The 21,105-nt window shown below is 38.5% G+C and overlaps 1 protein-coding gene across 1 annotated transcript in view; it reads left to right on the forward strand.

Annotated features, from left to right (window-relative positions):
* The window catches only part of nek7 (NIMA-related kinase 7), a 78,916-nt gene that overhangs the window by 28,801 nt on the left and 29,010 nt on the right, over positions 1–21,105 (forward strand). Inside the window, exons 3-6 of the mRNA XM_044129979.1 lie at positions 4,757–4,897; positions 11,082–11,198; positions 17,712–17,820; positions 20,181–20,288. Coding sequence (XP_043985914.1) covers positions 4,757–4,897; positions 11,082–11,198; positions 17,712–17,820; positions 20,181–20,288 — 475 coding nt within the window. The remainder of the gene's footprint in view (positions 1–4,756; positions 4,898–11,081; positions 11,199–17,711; positions 17,821–20,180; positions 20,289–21,105) is intronic.

Raw genomic sequence — 21,105 nt, forward strand, 5'->3', positions numbered from 1 at the left:
TTCCGTTCCTCTTTCCTGGGTTTTCCTGCAGTGATGCATGCATTTGGTCGCACCTGCTTGAAAGAAAATCTTAAATTCAAATTTACCCTGTTTTCAATCGCTTATTCAAGAGTAAGTTGTAATAACAGAGATACTAAGTGTGTTTGTGGTTTTGAAGTGGTGTTTAATTCAATGTTCAGTTCCTGAGGCATCTCTGTGGTCTTTTTTATGAAACCACCGCTAACATGAACAACTTTTTAAAGTAAATTTGGCAAGCTTCCCTGCACCTTTCTACAGGCTCATTGCACATCCCTGGCATGTCTGTGGTCTGTGGCTTTCTGCTGGTTTATCTGCACACACGAATACATGAGATAAGGATCGGTCATGCGACTCGAGTCCCAGGCAAGAGTGCATCAAGTTTCGAGTTTCTGTTTGTTTCCGTCTCTGGTTGCCACTCATAAATTTTTAAGGTGTGAATTGTTAACAAAATGTCAGTAATTCATTACTGTTGATGAATTTTTAAATGCTAATTTAAACTTAATCCATAAATTCTGTTAATACTCCTCAAAAGTGTGGTTCGGTGTTCTTGGTTTCAAAATGCTGTAGCTTATTGTGCGTTAAGCTACAATATGTAACTTTATAAGTAGAAATATGCTTTTTTAAAATTATTATTTAGCCAGGAAAATGTTCATACATTCATACATGTTCATAGATTGAGCTATATGATCAATTTATGAACACACTGCTCAATGTATGAAGCAGTAACAGCAAGTTTCCAGTAAACTTGACGTCACTGGAAAGCTGTTCATCATGGAAAGCTCTGCTATCAGGTAGAAGCTGCAGTGTAGCAGAGAGCAAGGGGGAGAAAATGAGTGATACGTACACAAGCATAATGGACAGCACCAAGAACCTCTTTCTAGCTCTGATTGGATGTTTCTGAATGAGCGATGCATTTCTACAGCTAACACTGAGAAAAGGCAGAGAAGCTCGATTTTGATGTATTTATTTTTCCATATATTATCTGTGAAATGTCGAAGACGTGATAGTTTTCACAAACATGCAAAAAACATACTTTTTATGAAAGCTATGTTTGTGCTTTGTTTGTGACAAGCACACTTTGCTCTTACAGTTTTCAGATTCTTAAAAGAATCAGAATCTCTCTGGATATGAGAGTTTACTGTAAACTCTCATATCCAGTTCATGTGTTTGCTTTCACACAACTAAGTTCCACATGCATGACCTTTTGAGCAAATTGTTGCAAGAAATGTCTACAAAAACAGCTTGCAAACTTTGTTTGCTGCCTTCAAAAACCCTTATTTGTGCTTGGTGAGTATTATTAGACCTGTATGCGACCATTCATCCTTTATCTCCACCAACACGTCAAACACACAGACTGAAATCCTTAAAAAGAACGCTCTGTGTGACCCTCTGCAACTGATTCATCCAGACTCTGACCCCTGCCTCAGTCAGGGTCATTACTCTGTTTCCCTTTTTATATGTCTGTAAACGCGTGAGTGCGCGTGTGAGAGTGTGTGCGCTGTGGCCTTGCCTTTCAGCTCGAAGCTTCTGATTGTGCGACGCTCGTGTGCGACAGATGAGACGGCCCGTCACTCAGGCCCGGCCTGGCTGCCCTTTGAAGGCCAGGCCAGGGGGCGAAGAGGTGCCGCAAATGGCCTGTGAAGTTTACATACACTGCCCACTGCTAAACAGATTAGCTCTAATGAAGTGTCTAATGTCGGGGCCGCTGGCTGACATAATCCTGCCTGGCAGCTCGGCCCCTTGGCTGCCAGAAAAGCCGCCCTCCCTCCAGCTCTCTCTTCCGCCCTCGCATGGCCTCTGCTGCCACCCAGGGCGACTCCACGCGGGGAGGTGCCCACTGTTAATCAGGCTGGACAGTGTGCGATCTGACATGCAAATGTAGGTCATTGCATATGTAAATGTGTGATTACGAAGCTGGCATGCCAAGACACATTAGCGAGACTGTGCTCTCAGCAGGCGGTTGTCACAGCGCTTTAGAGGCTCATGCTAACATTTGTCAAGCTACCACGCAGCGAATGAAAGCAATGCCCTCTTGTCCTCTCTTTCCTGTTCTTGCCTTCTCCATCCTTTCTTTGAACATAAAAATCTGGACTTCTGTCCTGTTTAAATACTATTGAAGCTTCCTGTCAAATAGCACTGCTTTTTGTGAATATTATGAAATCTATATGGATTTGTTTTCCATCTCTTGTACATTTGAATTTAATACTGAACTTTCTGAGTTTTTTTGTTGAGTAAAGGTGATAAATAGTTTTGTAGTCTAATGTTGAGTTCAGCTGAGGCTTGTGAAGCGCCGTCTGATGGCGGCTGTCAGTGACTCTTACACAGCGTGGCTTGATTGTGGTGTCATGCCGGAAAAGGCGCACACCTCAGCGGTGTTAATTGGACACAACATCTGATTGGTTCACGCCTCCTGATTTGGCTGTCAACTTAAGAAAAAACAGTAAAATGCTGAAATGATCACCGTCACCCTGCCCCTCCGCAGACTGTCTGCCAGAACATTACAAGCTATCCTGTTTGGAGAGGGACTTTCTCTCACATCCAGCATTTTTATGACAAATTTTGCTATATTTAAAGCATTCATTTTAAGTTTTTCCTTTATGCCGAACATTAATTACTCTGCTTAATTGTTGCCCATGTTAAATTATATACTTGCTTTTATAAATTTGTGTTGTTTAATTGAAATTTTTAAAGAATTGTTTTTACAAGTTGTCTGTTATCAAACAAAAATTAAGGCATTTTCTGGGTTAAGTGGTTTGAAATTCTCAATAAATATATTTAAATTATATATTTTGAAGATTTGTAAGTTCTTGACATAATGCCTGATGGTTTGTTTCAAGTTGTTTATTCAATTGATGTCAAAGTGTTTTATTTTGTGTACGTCCAGTGGAGATAATAAAGGGAGATAACGTGCTATTATAAACTTAAACATATTTTAATTGTCTCTGATGCAAGCACAACAATGTGTACCAGGACATTTTCCCACCTTCGAAAACCAGATTGTTTACATAGAGTTGTAATTTGGAGTTCATTTCTATTCGAGGAACTCTTTTGGAAGATGTTTTGTCTTCACTCGATGCAGAAGAGGAGGACAGGAATAGTTTTCCTCCAACAGACTACCAGCCATTCAAAGTTAAAGTAACTTTTAGGTGACTGTTATTGATCCTTTTCTGTTCATCTTGTCACCATTATGTCTGGTGTTTTTTGGACTATTTGTGTTTAGATGTTTATATTGTTGCATCCCTAATCTGAATTCATGGTAAATTTGTCATAATCCTAAACACCAGAAAATGATTGTAATTACTCTCGTCTTGTTTGTTTCGGTTAAATTTTGACCTGGTTCCCTGTCTCCCCAGTCTGTTGCCCCTGAGCTGCTCCCACGGCCACGCTGGCAGACAGAGTGGTGACATGTGGCATTCTGATATCTGTCACCTTGTGTTTGCTCCCGCCGACGCCTTTTTACGAGTTAACCAAAAGGCTGGAAAGGTCACACTGTGTACTCAGTGCGGTTTTCACACATTTCATCTCAGGGCTTATTCTAGTTTATTTCCAAGTGCGTTTTTTAATTGGGATAGGTGAGTGTCTTTCTGAACAACAGCTCAAGTTGTTAGAGCAAGATGAAGCGTTGTTTGGTGTGAGACTGTGGGAATATAATTAGTGGAATAGAAATCCTCAGAAATGAAAACCTACTTTTTGAATTAGAGATGCATCATATATCGGTATTAACTTTAATATCGGCCGATGTTACTCCCATGACGAAAAGCTGTGCTGATATTAACAACGGATGTTTATTTCCATCTTGTTGCCAGTTGTGTGTCCTTTGGGAGGGGGTTGACCTTGGGGCATTTGTTTGGTCATTTGACAGTAATGGCAATGCAGCGCAGAAGTAATATTTACAGTATAATCTTTATTTTTTTTAACATATAATATCAGTAAATATATATGCTATCAGCCATAACAGCAATATTAATATTGGATATTGGATACCAGCCCAGATTTTCATATCAGTTCATCCTGCATCTGAATCATTAATAAATAAATGATTATTTTTCACATGTCTTCGAAATAATGGCTGTCAGAATTTTTGACAACAAACCCACATTTGTGAAACCTGAGGTGTGACTCCAGTGTCTGGTCCTGTGAGTCATTGCAAAGTCCTGAAATACAGAAAAGATAGAAAAAATATTACAGTTGAGTCATTTAATTTAGCCTGTAACAAGTAAAAGCTGTTCTATTTTTTCATGCATGATAAATAAACGAGACTTCTATGGCATCTGTTGATATGTAAACTGAATAGGCGACCATGTGGTTGTACTGAAGGCCTGGAAATAAACCTTCACATAATTCACCCTAGAACTCAGATCATATGAATGTGGGAATAAAGTCATGTCTGCTGATTCTGCCGCCTGTTCAAAGTTGGAGTTAAAGTGTGAAACTGCTGGCACTTGATTTGTGCATTACATGATTAAATATTAAACTGCAGTTAAAGGTTTGCATGTTCCAGTGTAAACGTCTTCATCAAACAACCCAGAGAAACCAGGTTTCACCACAGTTTCACCTTCACCCTGCAGCCCTCATCGTCTCTTCTTCCAGAAATGCGAGCATAGCTGCACTTTAAGACCAACATGTGGTTCTTTGTATGATATCTATGATGATTTGCTGTACATGTTGGTTGGAAAGTTCATGTAATGGATGAATCTGTATGTGCACTTAAAAGCTAAGAGCTCTTCCTGTGTTACAGAAACCGCTGCAGCCAGATATGGGCCATAACTCATTGGCCAACTTCCAAATTGAGAAGAAGATCGGACGCGGCCAGTTCAGCGAGGTGTACCGAGCGAGGTACCTGTTAGACAACACGTCGGTGGCCTTAAAGAAAATCCAGGTAAGCTGCAATAAATATGATTTTCAGCATCAGGTGGAGAGAGAATATATTTAGCCAAAGTTCACTTTGTTTAAAGGTCACTATTCATTTGCTCTGTCAACACCTTATGAGACACTCTGGAGTTGTAGAAAATAACAAATCCACCTGCTGCAATTGTTTCTCCACACAGGAAGGGCTTCATATTGGCAATAGTAGTGAAATATGTGAAACTCTAACTTGCCAACATTCACTGAATGCATAGTCTTGTGCTGACAGCTCTGAGGAGGTTTTAACTGCAGTGACAGTTTACAGAAGTTGTTTTTTCTTTAAAAAAAAAGTAGCTGTAGATAAGAAACCTGGAGAGCTTTGCGTCATTCAAAGAGGGACAAAAACATATTCAATGTCTTTCTCTATTACAAAGGTAATTTGCCCTGCTTATGACTAGAAGTTGCAAAATTGACCTGCTGATGAACTAAAATATACATTTTGATGAACCTTTTTGGTCTTTTCTACCTGAGTTAGATGCAACTGCAACTGCATCTCTATATAGACTGGCTTACATTATTTGTAAGAAATTCAGTAGAACGTGAATCTGCAGTTAGATTCGTGCATGACTTTCTACACTCATGCAAGCGCTAAGACGCCATGTTGCTCTGATGGAGGATACATGCAGACAAACCCCTTACACAGGGATATGTGCATGTTACTCAGATGTGAAACACCTGTAGTCGCTCCAGTGCCGCCCTCCAGATAACAGATACCATGTTCTGTTTTTATTTTTTATATATATATATTTTAACCAGTTTATCTGCATCTCTCAATCTTGTGTGTGGGTGTGGGTGTGCGTGGGTGTGTGTGTGTGTGCGTGGGTGTACATGTGTGTTCTTCCTTGGATGGTTACAAATGCAGGGGGCTGTTGTGCACACAAATGGGAATATAAATGAGTATGCATGTGTGACTGCACAGTTTATTACTTTCTGTGTGTGTGTGTGTGTGTGTGTGTGTTTGTTGGTGTGTGTGTGGAAACAGAAGTATTACATCCCTCCAGGCTCCTATTGGCTCTTTTTTGAATGCCAGAACAATTGCCTTTTTTTCTCAAATCTTTTTGAAATGTTTAAAGCCAAACAACAGCGCAGCAGCATGGAAATTTAGCAGCGTCTCTCATGTGTCTCCCCCTTTCTTCCTCCTTGCTTTGCCTTTTCTTATTTTCCAGTGAAGTGGTTTTATTTGTTGAACTACTTTTAACACGTGTCAACTGGGCTGCTCTTAAATACTAATGAATAATCTAATGACAGTTTTAATATCTCTGGCTGTCTAAAAGATCCTACATGTCTGTCAGAAGTACTGTTTTCCCCTAACAGCCTTTTAGTTGTGACACATGTTAGCATTCACATTATAATTTCTATACTAGCGATTCATTCTAAAAGTCATAATATTTAATAGAATGAATTCAATTGATTTAGTTGACCAGACTGTGATTTTCCTATAACTTCCAGCTTACAGAAAACATGGAATCTACTAGAACATCTGAACATATAGATTCTTATCCTTTTAAGATGTGGATATGAGCTAACAAGTTTTGATTTTCCTCTAGAGAAAATAGAATTTTTTAAACCCTTAAAAACACATTAATAATTAGGACCGATGGTATTTATTGCTTCTGTCTGCCCTGCTAGAGCTGGGTTGCAGTGAAGTCCCAAAAAGTCTTAAAAACTATAAAATGAGTTTTTTTTAAAATATTTTCTTGTCTGAATCCATATGGTAAAATTAATTTATGAATAAACTTTGTCATTTTTCCTTCTTCCATTTTATAAAATTGCTTTATCTTTGAACTGCCACACTGAACCTTGATTTTAACTTTTTACTGGTCAATATTTTGTATTTTTGCTCCCTGACTCAATTTATGTTTCTTCACAAATTGGAAAGTGACAATTTTATAAGTATTTTACTTCGAGGTGTGTTAGAGTTTTGGTTTCTAAACTACCAAAACACTAAAACTACTTTTTTTCTTCAAAAAAAAAAATAAAAAATCCACCAAAAATACCAAATAATTATACCTTAATAAATCTGCATTTAGAGAAGGTGCAATGGCACACTGAAAATATTTGCACATGCATCAAACGAATATAGTATTGTTATTTATCTGAAGACATGCAGAATATAATATAGTAAACTAAACGAATAATGCAACATTTTGCAGCTCAGCTTTAAAAAGTTTCACCAAAACAAAATAGAAATGACTCCCATCTATCATTCATCATTGTCATTCCATCTATCATTGAATCTAAAGTGTATTTTTAATAAATCTGTTGAGTTGAACTTCACACAACCTTAGAATTAAAAAAATCTAAGGAAAAATCCAAGCTAATAAAGAGCAATAAATACTCAGTAAGCACTCATGACAAACCCCCATTTGAATATTTACTAAATATTAATTTTTTCTAGAATCTGGTAGCACTGCATTATGTGTAAAAGGAAAAAAGCAACATATATGTGTCATTGAAACATTACATTAAAGCTAACAGAGGTGATGTGGACCAGTAAAATAAGATGCAGCAGACAGAACCCTTTTCAGAGCTTTAGTCTGAAGCCATAGATAATTGAAATGATTCTACTGGACAGCAGATCCATATATCTGACCTCATAATAGGGTTCAGGGTTAAATGTCACCTTTCCAGATGCCATTTCTTCATAATACATCTGCTACATTTCTGTTTATCCCTCCCTATTATAAGATTTCTTTTCCTCTATGCTCTTCTATACAGTTTTTCCCTCTGCTTGTTCCTGCCTCCTCTGTCTCTGCTGTTTTGGCCAGTTTCTCTGTTTTTGTATCCATCTCTCTCCGCTGTCTTTTCCCCTTGCCTAATTTCCTCTATTCAGAGCTTTTCATTCGCCTTTTTCATCCTGCAAGCTGATTGCTAGTGAATGTGGAAGTTATGCCTGGCCCCGCGTGCTGCCTAGCCAGCCTGATAATAAACGAGTGAATGTGAAAGAGACAGTCCTTCTGCCTTATCCTCCAGTAGACAGGCCAACAGCAGACACAGCTAAATCAGAATAATGAGAAGCGCACTGGCATGGGCCGACTGAATTGACACACACAGTCGCCTGTGATCGCATACACACACTTACACAGACATACTCAGTCATGGCCATCCAACAGTATGCCTATTTGTTTGTTTGTCTGTCTGTGTTTATGTCTGCTCATTCATCTGTGTTTTCTTGCCTTGGCATGGGGATTTCAACTTGAGAATCTCACTTCTCACTTTTCTCCTTTTGTTTAAATTCTCTTTGAGAGCTTGCAAAAAAAATAAATAAAAGGGCTCCCCCTATTCAGCACTGCTAATTTTTCTTACCATGTTTGAAATCCCACAGCTGCACCGTCCTCTCTCACTTGTGATTGTTGTGATGCCTGAATTGTCTCCTGACTAATGATCTCCACTAATCAGCAGAGGAAGATTTAATAATATTACACTGTAAGCATGTGATTGTGAATGCTCCTGTCTGGGGTTTGCATCTGATTAGATTACAGCAGGGGTTTACTGGAAAGACAGGAAACTGACATAAACCAGCTACTTTTAACCTTACTCAAACACAGCACTTTAAAAACCTCTTCCGTTTGCTTTTTATACAATTCTTCATCTTACTGACTTTAAAATTTACAACATATAATATATATATTATACAACATATATATTTTTATATGGCACATGTCATATGTTAGGGCCACAAGTCCTGTAAAATATTGATCATAAAGAAACATAAATTAATCCGAATCGACCTTTACATTATTTCTGTCTCAACTGCTTTTCTAAAAACAGCAAGGACTTTCCATTAATTTTCAGACTGTCTGATGGGCAATTTGTATGTAGAACTTACTCGTAATTTATTTCAGTAGAAATGCCGAAAAGGATAGTCTATTATGAAAAATGTTTGCCGTAGGACAAATAGCTTGAGGAGGGAGTGAATAGCTGCATCACTAAGACAACAGCAGCTATAGTTTGTAAGGATGTGTTTTGAATTTTCTGTCTGGACAAAATGATCTGCTAACAGCCACACTACCTGCTCTCATTTCATTCATCTGCTTAGCTTCTGCCGTGACACGTTTTTTTCTTGGTGTCTGAGCCAAGTGAATTGGAGCAAAACTTTTAAAACTAAAATAGAAAGGCTGCCAGATAAATTTTTTTAAATCTAAAACTGTGGTGAATTACAGGCACAATGGGTTGACGATACAGCACTTTTAAATCATTGAGTAGGGTCCTGGTTTGTTAGATATCCAAACCTTTGCTCCTAGAGAACATCTCTTCATATTTTCTCTTTCTCCTTAGATTAATTACAGTTTAAAGTTTCAGTGTATGTAATTTCAACCTAAAGAATTATTTATTGCACATTTTGTCCTGAGTGGGCTTTGTGTTCTGCATCAGTGTCCAAGTTTTACGTTAAAATTATTGTCGCTATCAGTTTTCTGCTGCTGTTCCCTGTTGCCCTGTGCATGCTAGTTCCTTTCACATTTTCTTCTGTTATTTTCATAGAAATTAATATTAATATTCTGAGCTACAAACTTGAATTCATTTGAAATGGAATAGTTGTAAAATATTATATATGTCTGTTCCATGCATTCATTGAATTAAATTTCTGCATTACATTTGTAATCTAACCTGTTTTTACTTTCCTTTATTCACCTCTTTTATCTCCAAATGTATCTGAAACCAGCGTGGTTCATATTTCTACCAACTACTTTCCTTTTAGCGCATGCGACCATGTACAAATACAGTATAATTGAATTTACTGACACGTCTACTTTTGTACCATCACTTTGCATTAGTCTGTATCATCTTCTTCTTTGAAACACATCACCAGCTCAACAAACGTATCACACAGTCTTGCATGATTAAGTAATTACACACGCTGTTGGGTCTCAGCCAGCATGTGTAATTACATAATCCTGCAAGGCTCTATGTGATATTTCCCTATGAATGATTGTTGTATTGCAGTTGCGTCCCTTCCATCATTTACATAAACATCTGCATGTTAACATATCTTTTCATTTCTCTGTATCGTTTGCCTGAGGTCTAAGTTGTGGAGGAGCAGTGGGTTGGGTGAGGAAAGGGAGGAGGAAGGGAAGGAGTGGGGTGCATGGGGGGGCTTGTCATCACTCTCTGGCTGTGCTACATTGTGGAGCCGTGCAGAACTGCCACTCTGAGCCAAAAATACATCTGGCAAGAAAGGACAAGGGAGGGAGAAAGGGAAGATGGAGACGTGAGGAAGAGACAGAGAGAGCGAATGAGGAAGAGGGTTGCAGAAGGATGCAGAGATGGAGTCTGAGAGTGTAGTGTAGCGTAGTGTACTCCACTGTGCTCTCCTTTTCCCCTCTTCTCGGCATCATCCAGAGCATGAACATTTCTTTAATCACAGCAGAGGAGGCTTAGCAGAGCCGAGCGGAGGACGCATGTCACACCCCTCCGTCTGCTCACATCACGGCTCCAACTATCCACATATCAGCATCTCTCTGCTTTTCCCTTCCCCCTTTCTCCAACTCAGCTTACCTTATCCCTCTCCCATTCTGTTTTCCATCCACGCCTTTGTTCTTCCTCCCTAGCTCTTCAACCTTGCCCTGTCTGCATTCCTTCTCCTTGTCACTGTGTCATTCGTGTCTTTTCCGTCAACATTCCTCTTTTCCCCTCACGTGTCTCTTGCTCAGGATAGAAAGAAAGTTTTTGTTTACTACAGGGAATGCTGTTCCTGCCTTATTGACCAACCAGCAGGAAGGATTCTCCGCTAGAGAAGAGCCAGGGACGCTAGCTTTTTTTTCTCCTTTTTTTAAAGACTGCCAGCCATGTCAGCCTGTCACGCTTGTGTGTGTTTTTGTGTCTATGTGTCTCACACACATTGGTTGTTGTCATCATAGACAGGGGTTTGTTGTGACATGTCATCCAGCTTTGTCACACTTGAGGACAAAACCTTCTCATTAGGTCCCCATGTACCAAATGTATTTTGTTTGCATGGTTTCAGCCATTTTTATTTTAATTGGTGGTGAGAGTACAGCGAGTTACACAGAAACACACTTTGCTGTGCATAACCTTGTTTTGAAGATTTTGTACCAGCTGAAAAAAGCTGGTGAAAGTGACCAAGGATGCCCACATGACAAATGTCACCATCATTTTTTCTGTCTAGTCTGGCATGCTGACTTTTTTTCCCCTTTCCCCTCCAACAGCAATTGAATCATCCCAATGTGATAAAGTATCACGCATCTTTTATTGAGGACAATGAGCTGAACATAGTTCTGGAGTTAGCTGATGCTGGGGATCTTTCTCGTATGATCAAGGTAAGCAGCTCCAACGTAGCAGAAATAACAGTTTGAAACACTGTGAACTTCCATCCAGCATTTTATACTGTACTTTTGGAAAGGTTTTGTTTTCTCTTTTTTTCACCAACATGTGTTGATTTTACAGATAAAACTTTAGAAATTGTGGTTGACAATTATTTTATTCTGTACCCCTTCCCTCATACCCCTAAATAAAATCAAGTGTTACCGATTACCTTCAGAAATGGCCAAAGTAGTAAGCTCAATCAAACTGTGTGTATTTTAAATAGGTCAGCCTTTGAGGTTTGTTAGAGAACATTAGTGAGGAAATAGCATCTAGAAGAACAAGATAGCCAGCAGACCTTCAGTGGTGACTTTGTGTGGATGTTTAGCTCATATTCCAAGCTTCACTCTATTCACTCCTTCATCTGAAAATCTAAACAATTTCCCACATCTGCAAACCTACAAAAACATGGTTGTCTTTGATAGGCATGCTGGGCAGGGAGATTATTCATCAGGGAAGCATCCAAGAGATCACTGGTTACTCTGGAGGAGCTGCAGAGATTCACAGTTGAGCTGTGTGAGTCTATTGACAGGACAGATAATAGTTGTGCACTCTATAAATTTGGCCTCATGGTAGAGAGTTGAGAATAAAACCATTGTTGAACCAAGAAAAGACTGATTATTAGAAATTTGACAATGCATTGAGAGTGCATGTGTACCACACAAAAGGTGTTTTGTTTTACTTGTAAAAGAGAGTTGTTGAATCACTGACATTTTATTATTCATGTCAATTTGTAAAACTGGATTTTAATCATGTTTTACTATGGAACCCAGTTGTCTTTCTTTTTTTCCCCACTCCAGGGTTTTTTTTTGTGGGCTCTAGTTTCCCCTATATGAATGTAGGCTGACAGGAAAGGGAGAAAGGGAGGGGGGAAGACATGCGTTAAATGTCGACAGGTTCAGGAATCGAACCCGCGATGGCCGCGTCGAGGACTCAAGGCCTCCAAACATGGGTCGCGCTATCCCCAATGCCACTTAGTGGACGCCCCCAGTTGTCTTTCTTTAATGAAGTGAACCAACTCTATTACATAATATTTACTTGTGTGAATGACTAGTGGACATCTGAACCTAACTCTGCCAAACTGAGAGTTAGTGTTAAAATGTGGAATATTGATGTTCACAGATTCTCTCCATCCGTATCTTACTGAACTTGAACGACATTGCATTGAAGAAGTTCAGCCTTTGAATATGTGAAGCTGGTAGAAATACATCTATAAAGACCTGGAGATGTAATTTTAATGAAAGGTACTTCTACAAAGTATTGAATTAAAGGTACTGAATACAAATGCATACTACACTTCATAGATCTTTATTTTTTTATAAAACTAAAGCCGTGCAGTATTTTTCTAAATTTTCACTATTTTGCTCTACTTTGTGTTGGTCTATCACATTATAGCCCAACAAAATAATTAAACCTGTGATTGTAATGGTGGGACAATGTAAAAAGGTTTAAGGAGTATAAATACTTCAGCAAGACAAGGTTATTTATCACTGTTATTAATCTTGGCGCTGCATCAAAACTTAGATAAAAATCAAGATAATTGCCACAAAGAGTATAACTTACAATGCTGCTATTGGCCGCTTTCATACACTGTTATGTATAGACAGATTTTTATCTTTAAATCTTAAATTCTGAGGGTTGAGGCCAGATTTAAATTATACCCTGTTCGCCTCTTTATGCTCTTGTACAGCCATGTGCACACACAAGCAGAAAGTGCCAGTGAATCGTTTGATAAATGAAGGCCTGACTGCAGAAGGCTTGTGGTTTGTGGTTATTTTATAGGGGTTTGACATCCTGGACACTGAGTCTTAATCATCCCTTCATACTGGAACAAACTAATATATAAGGCCTCCTGCAAGCTTCTTTCATCTCACCAGAACGTGTTTACATCTGCCCAGACCGTGAAAGAAACATTGTTAGAAATCTTGAGCTGTTAGTGGTAATAAAATTCAAGCCTCTGAGTGTAGGGGGTACTTGGATGAATTTAAACTGAAATAATTGCTGTTAAGGCTGTATGTTGAAGTAGTAGCAATGTTTGTTTTTGTATCAGTTCCTGGAAAAACCTTTAATAAATCCTTTTTTATTTTGGCTGGAGCTTCTTTTAATTCTTATCCATACAATCAGGTTCAAGCAAAATAAAATTTGACATCAAGTCTCAGTGTGCTTGTTTATATTCAAGGAATTGTCTTAATTTTTAAGCAGAAGAAAAACTCGGGGTTATCCAGCATTAGTAGTGCTTTTTTTATCCACAGCTTATACTTTTTCTTCTTCTTCTTCTTCTTCTTTTTTTTGAGTACGAGTTAGACCGACACCCCAGTTATCATAAAAATCTGCCAGTAAAGCAAATTAGGAGTGTGTATGTGAAAAAGCCTGGTCTTCTGCTATGCATAAATGATGCTGCAGCGTTGTATCAGCACAGCTCGACAAGCTGTTTGCAGTCATACTCAGCAGATCCACATCTGCACAGTTCAACATAGCAAATTAGGAGAGGCGAGGATTAGTGGTACAAGAGAGTGAACATGGCAGGCTTGGCACACACACACACATGCACGCCCACACACACACACCTTACACATACATATAGTCTACTTTGTAAGCAGAGAAGATGCAGACACAAACATGGAGGCACACATTCAAGCAAATGTTCTGAGTTGCATTTTACAAAGATGTTACATGGCAGGTAACATGGTGGTAGGATAACAAACCACTAAGTGTCACTGCTATGTTAGCTAAGCGTTGTCGGATGCTCAGAGCATTGGGGTTGTGTCATCAGCCTTATGTCTGCTGACAAGACAAACTCTTAATATATATGCTACTTCTCTGCACCATTTATCTTCTTCACCATTTTAATTGATTGTTTATTCCAGTCTAACAGTGGCAGGCCAGATGTTTTTGCCAGATTTCAGTTTCTCTTCTTTGGGCTGTGCAGTAAACACGTTCATACAACATGCCATATTAAAAAAAAAAGAAAGAAAAACACTGTAAAATTTTTTTAATTATTATTATTCTTTTTGATGTATTTTCCTCCAAACTGTTACTTTTTTGTTTCTCTTGGACCATCTCAGGATTCGAATGATATCAGATGGTCCCTGATTTGCATGCACTTACAGAATATTGCATGTGCAGTGTTTGCTGTTAAAGGCATAGAAAAGAGGGTGTTGGTGAGTGTCTATGTGCTCCCCCATTGACATCAAACGGTCCTCTGATATGGAAATGGGGGGCAAAGAAAGAATGGCTCCTTACTGAGGCTTTGTTTGGATGTAGGCCAAGGTCTATTCCTCCCTTTCTTTATCCATCAGTCTATCTCTATTCCTCCCTTTGTCACACCTTTATCCATTTTTAGTTGTCTCTCACCTTTTTATATTTCTGCTACTTCAGTTTTTGAAATCTCTATTGCCCCTCTGTTCTTGTTATAAACAGAGTCCAGCAAATCACCACCTAAATATATATAAAATAAGGTACTTAAGACATTCTCACTGGAAGAGTGCTGCAGTGACAAATATATATTCTAGCTTGTGTTGGGTGTAGGAATATTATAATATCTTAACGGATGCAGTGAGTTGCATCTCATCCCTTAAACATCCTCTTGCAGGGTTATTTAAGGAAACAACTCACAGGGGATGTCAATGCAAGGATTGTTTGGGCTCAAATGGTGAACAAGAGATTTGGGGAATATGTTACATATTTTTACCACACAGTCCAAATTTAGCCACTCTGTTGCTTCTGGGTCCAAGTCCCCCATCAGCAGTACAAGATCATGACTAAAACATCAACTTTAGAGAGCAATAAAGATTGCTGTATTTATTTTATCCCTTAGATGTTTTTTCTTCTTTCTGTTTTACGGCTGCAGATTTGGATGTTTTGTACGTGAAATAGCCTAGACGTTTCAACCAGAAGTAGTTTTTTGGGGGGGTTGATCAGGGATCTTAATGTGTTACATCTCAAAAGAGTCAACTGGCCTAAATGGGGATAAAAACACTAATAGAATTTTAAATTTTAAGTAGAATGGGGTGTTATACAAAGTTCCCTGATAAAAAGATGCCATTTTTGAGAGCTAATTTTATGAATTTTTATGACTGCAATTCATGTGAATCCAGCAAAAATAAACTGTCATGGTTTACATACAAATAAAATGGTTTGTTTTCAGATATAAATATAGTACGGTATAATGTTTCAATTTCAAGGATAATTTGAAATCTGGAGATGCAGTGAATGTTGCAAGATTAAATACTCAAACTGGACCTTGGTCTAAATGTATAGTAATTCCAAAAAATTTAGTTGAAATGCATGACTTTATTTTCACAAGGAATTAAAAGATTATTTTAAACTTAAACCTGTCAGGTGTATGAATAATTTTGGGCCAAACTTTGAAGGTGGCTGGTTTGTTACGTCATTTCAGTATAGGACCCAAGTCCAGGTGTCTGAAAACCTAAGGACACTATAACAGCTGTCCAGCATAGGGGTGGTAACATCATGCTGAGGGACTGTTTCACAAGTGTTACTGGTCATTGCGCAAAGCACAGTAATGAAAAGAACTATCAGAGTAGCAATAATTTGGTTGAAATTCAAAGTTATGTGTGTGTCTCATAAAGATATTGACCCCAAACACACATTGAAAAGCAGTTTTCAGCTCCTGGAACGGCTCCAACCCTCAGCCCTATTGAAACTACATGGGTTATGCTTTTATTCTGGGTCTGTTTCTGAAAAACAGCCACTTTAAATTAACTCCTCTGATTATTACTTGGAGAGGAATCAAGGCACTTACTTGTCAGAAGCCAGAAGCTTGTGGAGGCTTTAAAATATGTGAACTTTTTTGTGTATATTTTTAGTTTTATGCATCTGGGAATTAGATCCACAGATCCTTTATGCACCAAATGTCTAATTTTTACTAATATTTGGTTGACATTCATTATACACATAATTGTGTAAAATATACAGTAATTTAGCTGTTACCAGGACATGCTGGTCTTTTTCAGCTAATTCTGTAATCAATTCATACATTTGAACAGGTGTTTAGAGTTTTACTTATTTGCAGTGCAAGCATAATGTGTATCAGAGAAACAAACGGAATAGCTCATAAATTACTTTAGGAATAAATCTTCCTGTATTACCAAGACAAAAAAAACAACACACAGAAGCAACTTTTCTGCCTGTGATTGATTATGCTGTGATCTATTCGTCTTGCATGCAGCTCCCTTATTTGGAGCCTTGATTTAGTGTGCCATGCAACTCTTCTCATTACAAATGCAAACGTTGCATTATTTATGATTTGGTGTGGTGGACATCATTGACCACTTGCAGACAAAACCTGTGGTATATTTTTGCCTGTAAAGCAGTCCTGGGTAAACTCCCAGCTTGCCTCAGTTTCCCCTCCGTCTCAGGTTGGATTTTTAGCAGCCACGCTTCTTAAACTAGTTGCCTCTTTTTAACGTACCAAGGGTATTGATTGATCTCAGGGAAGGCTGCTTTTTCATACTGTGCACCTTGAACATGGAATAATTTGCTCAGAGATCCCAAATTATGCACCTTTATGTGCTTTGAGAAAAATTTTGTATAAAAAGGACAGTTGTTAATAATAAAAGGAAATTTAATAAAGTATTTTTATAGCGCATGCAAAATCCTGCCTTCGTTACATTTTAATGTGCTTGGAGATTTTAAATTTTGTGCTTTAGGGCTCCGTTGTGCAAGGAAATTCTTTATGCAAGTTGAACTTCCTGGTGAAATGTATCCTGTCCAGAATTTTAAGACATTTTTTTCTGTTTTGGTAAAAGTTGGCTAAATACTCCAAGTGCATTCCTCGTGTGCACAGCTCTCATCTAACCTGGTCTACTTCCAAGCTTTTCTTTCCTGGAGCTGGAGGCAGAAGGACACCCCATTAAATTGTGATCATAGAACTTGATACATTTTTATGGCCTGCACTGCTGCACAGCCGCCCTAATAGGAGTTCCAAGAACCAGTTAATTCATTTAGTCATAGTTGATCAGTTTGCCTTCGTGTCATCACTTTGCTTTTGTTTTTCAGCTGAACCACAGTGTTGATAATCAAGAACAACTCCTAGCCTTCCAAATAGTAATACGTGCATAAACTCTGAAAACAGGAGGAACCGTTCTGCCACTGTGGGCTGAGCGCAACAAGAGTCCTGTGTGCCAGATGGTGGAGTTTAAGAAGGCACCACAAATTTCTTTTTCTTTGCTCCGGAGAATGCATGTGCTTTCCATTGTACGCTGCAGAGAAAATGAGACAGAACTTGGCTATGCAAGGGACAGACGATAGTCTGGTCTGGCTTGCATTAGGAGTGGAGTCAGTGTGTGGGGAAGGATACTCTACAAAGACATAAAATCTTACATGCCAACCTAGTAACTCTATCCTTTGTACTTTTTTCCGATTTGTAGTAAAATCTTTTGTTTGTCTGTTGCCCCTGCTGCATTTTAATGTAACCTTGGCTCTTTGTTTTTGTTTTCCTGCTGCAGCACTTTAAGAAGCAGAGGAGGCTCATCCCAGAGAGAACGGTGTGGAAGTACTTCGTCCAGCTCTGCAGTGCTCTTGAACACATGCACTCCCGAAGAGTTATGCACAGAGGTAGCGTTGTTCTACACATAAATGCTTCAGTGCATCTTAATAGGGAATTTTCTGATGGGTCAGGGCGTTGTTCTGTACTTCCACTATGGTAATTAAACAGTTTGTTTTTATCTTTTATAAGTGCTACTCATTTGGCACCATCACTGTTTCATATTCTTACAGACTTTCTAATTTCATAGTCAGTATATACTTGTTTTTTATGTGAAACAACGCTGTTGCTTCATATCTACCTTTATCCATGAGATGTTTACTAACATCAAGGTGTTACAGGATTTTAAATAGTCACTTTTTAAAAAATGGAAAAATATAATTTCTTTGATGTAAAGTCCTTTCACTGAGATGCTAGAGAAATTGCCAGAGTAGTTTTATGTTCCCAGGTCTGTTTTGTGGTGTAGGACCCCTCCTCCACCTGTTGCTGTACACTCTGGGTTAGTGAGATTAAAGGCTTCACCATTTTCCTTCACTTACAAGAAAGACCAATATTTAGTCAAAAATGTATGGACATTTATGAACCAGTGTCTTCTACCACCAGCCCATTGACTTAAATTACTTTTGGTGTTATTTGTTTAGCTTTCTGACCATCATGTTAATCCAAGTGAGTGTTTGTACTTGTGCACTGCTTTACCTGTTACCCAGCTGCTCCAGATGTCTTTTTTTTCCTGCAGTGTAGCCAGACTCCGTCAAGTGTTTGTTTTTTAAATGTCATTTTAGATTCGTTGTGTTGATGCATTTTGACGTTCTTTACCACCGAGGTATTTTCCATCGCAACATACACACTTCCCCCGTTTACTCTGAGCATTGGAAGTTGTACACGGCATTGCTTAGGATTTGTTGCCGCGTGCTTTCGCAGAGTGAAGAAAAGAGGAAATAAGCTAAACACGCAGGCTGCAAAGTGAGATATAGGTGATTAGTTTGTGTGATCGGCAACAAGAGACAGTGATCTGCAATCACTGATCATACATTTTTTCATGGAAATCGGACAATTATGATCGGTGGCTGATCGCTCAGCACACGTCTAATGTAAACTGTTATCCAACATTTGGATGTTTTGTAAATCAAAAGTAATCTTCTGCAAGCTCCTCAGGGTTTGAAGTGGAAATGTGGTAACTGGATGTCAATAAATATCAGTAAGCTTGAGCTCATTCAGAGGTATTATGGTTTCATCAGGCATCAGTAATCTCCAGTTTCACATGCCAACTGGGTCAAGTGGAGTTGGGAGGCATTGTCGGTGAAAACAGAATGTTTTCTATGCTTTTTTTCCTCATGAGATGGTGGCTGAAATCTCTGAAATATAAAACAGAGGAATCTGTTATCTATCCATCCTTCCAAAGTTCGTTTGTTTTTTCTTTTCTTTATTTATTTGTTTCTTAGTTTCTTTTTTCTTTTTCAGTTTCATTCTATTTACTTTATTTTTTTCTTCTGACTTTGTGACCTTCTTTCTGACTTATTTGTTGCTGACTTTTTTTATTTCTTTCTGACTGATCTCAGCATGTTTTCTTCTTAAACATCTCGCATTGGTGTTATTCCTCACAATTCGTTTTCAGACACACCACAGGTAGTGAAAATGGCCAACTCTCTGTTATGACGTCATCAACATTAAGAAGTGTTGTCAGTGCTTCTTAGTAGAATTCATGTATTTTGCCATCTCTACTAGGAAAAGGATTGCTTCTTTGAATTGTCAATCAGTCGGTCATTGTTCAGGACCAATCAAGTTGCAAATTGTCTTATTCTGGTCACAGGTCGATTTCTTATTCGCCTCTAATCCCCCGAATCCCATGATGAGAAGAAAACTACTTAAGCAAACTGTTACCAGAAAGTGAAACAATCTTTTAACTTGGCGAAAGGCAAATCTGAAAGTCAAACAATAATAATAAATCTCTGTTATCTGCTCTAGCACCTTGACAGGCTTAAAGTCTAGCTGTTAACAAGCACATCATCTAAAAAAAGTGCTCTGTTTATGAGGTCTCATTCTGGATTCATGTGCACAGATTGCTGCTCGTTCAGAGACCCTCTCAGTTACAGGTGATGTATTTCCATTAATGCTGACTTTGATTAGGACACAGGGACACAAATGAACCCTGAGCTCTGAGCTCTAACAGCCACTTAGCAGAGACGGCCTATTCAAAAGCTGCTTACAATTATACGGGTGCTGTAAATTTCAAAGGCTTCGGCAGGTCACATTACCATTACTTCAGAAAACAGCTTGCTAACGCCCACATTAACTGAAATGATATTTTAATGTCTCTTATTAAGGTGCCTGTTTTGTGTGCTGACCAAAAAAAAAAAAAAAAAAAAACAGTTGCCAAATTAAATTGGGCGATTTTTCAGAATTTATTTTGTTTGTGATTTTCTTTTCTCAGATATCAAGCCAGCCAATGTGTTCATCACAGCTACTGGTGTGGTTAAACTGGGAGACTTGGGACTGGGAAGATTCTTCAGCTCCAAAACAACTGCTGCTCACTCTCTTGGTAAGTCACAACAGTCTACACATAAGTAAATGGTAAAATGGTAAATGGACTGAACTTATATAGCGCTTTTCCAGTCATTTTGACCACTCAAAGCACTTTACACTAGAGTCACATTCACCCATTCGCACTCACAAACACACACCCATTCATACACCGATACGCAGATCGGAATGCTGAGCTTCTAATCCACCAGTGTTTCATTAGGCATGGTGAGTCTGGTGTCACGTAGTCGTCAAGCCTTCTCAGAGCTTAGTCCTGCTCTGCCATAGGCCACTTAACTGCTTCCTGTTGGCTTGACCTTTGACCCTGACGCCATTAAGGACTGAGGCTGGAGTCACACAGGTCTTACTTAAACCGGCTGCAATAAAACAAGCTAGCCTTCTCTACAATCATGGCTATTGTTCATGTTGATGGACCGGTTAGTCACTGGTAGGAAATAACATCATGTAACACCCAATTTTTCCTTCAAGGAAGTGAAAGTTTCTGCACAAAATCCCCAAATAAATTAGGGTGCGGACACAGTAAAAAAGTGGACAAAATTCCGTTTTACCATTTTCTTTTCACATTTTGCTTTTAATCTGGGACTCAGATCTTGTCACAATTGACAGATTTTGTAGGCTATTTAATTTTGGTCTTGTTTTGTTTTTTCTTTGTGCACTAGGTTTTTATACAGCTGCATCTCAGTTAATTAAACGTATCAAAAATTTATGAAGAAATAAAACTGTTTACAGCATGGCAATATATTTCTTATATTTATTTTTGTTAATTTTGATGACTGTGTATTGCAGTGAATAAAACCCTGAATTTTATTTCTCCA

Source organism: Gambusia affinis, linkage group LG10, assembly GCF_019740435.1.
Source record: "Gambusia affinis linkage group LG10, SWU_Gaff_1.0, whole genome shotgun sequence".
In the NCBI taxonomy this organism is placed as follows: domain Eukaryota; kingdom Metazoa; phylum Chordata; class Actinopteri; order Cyprinodontiformes; family Poeciliidae; genus Gambusia; species Gambusia affinis.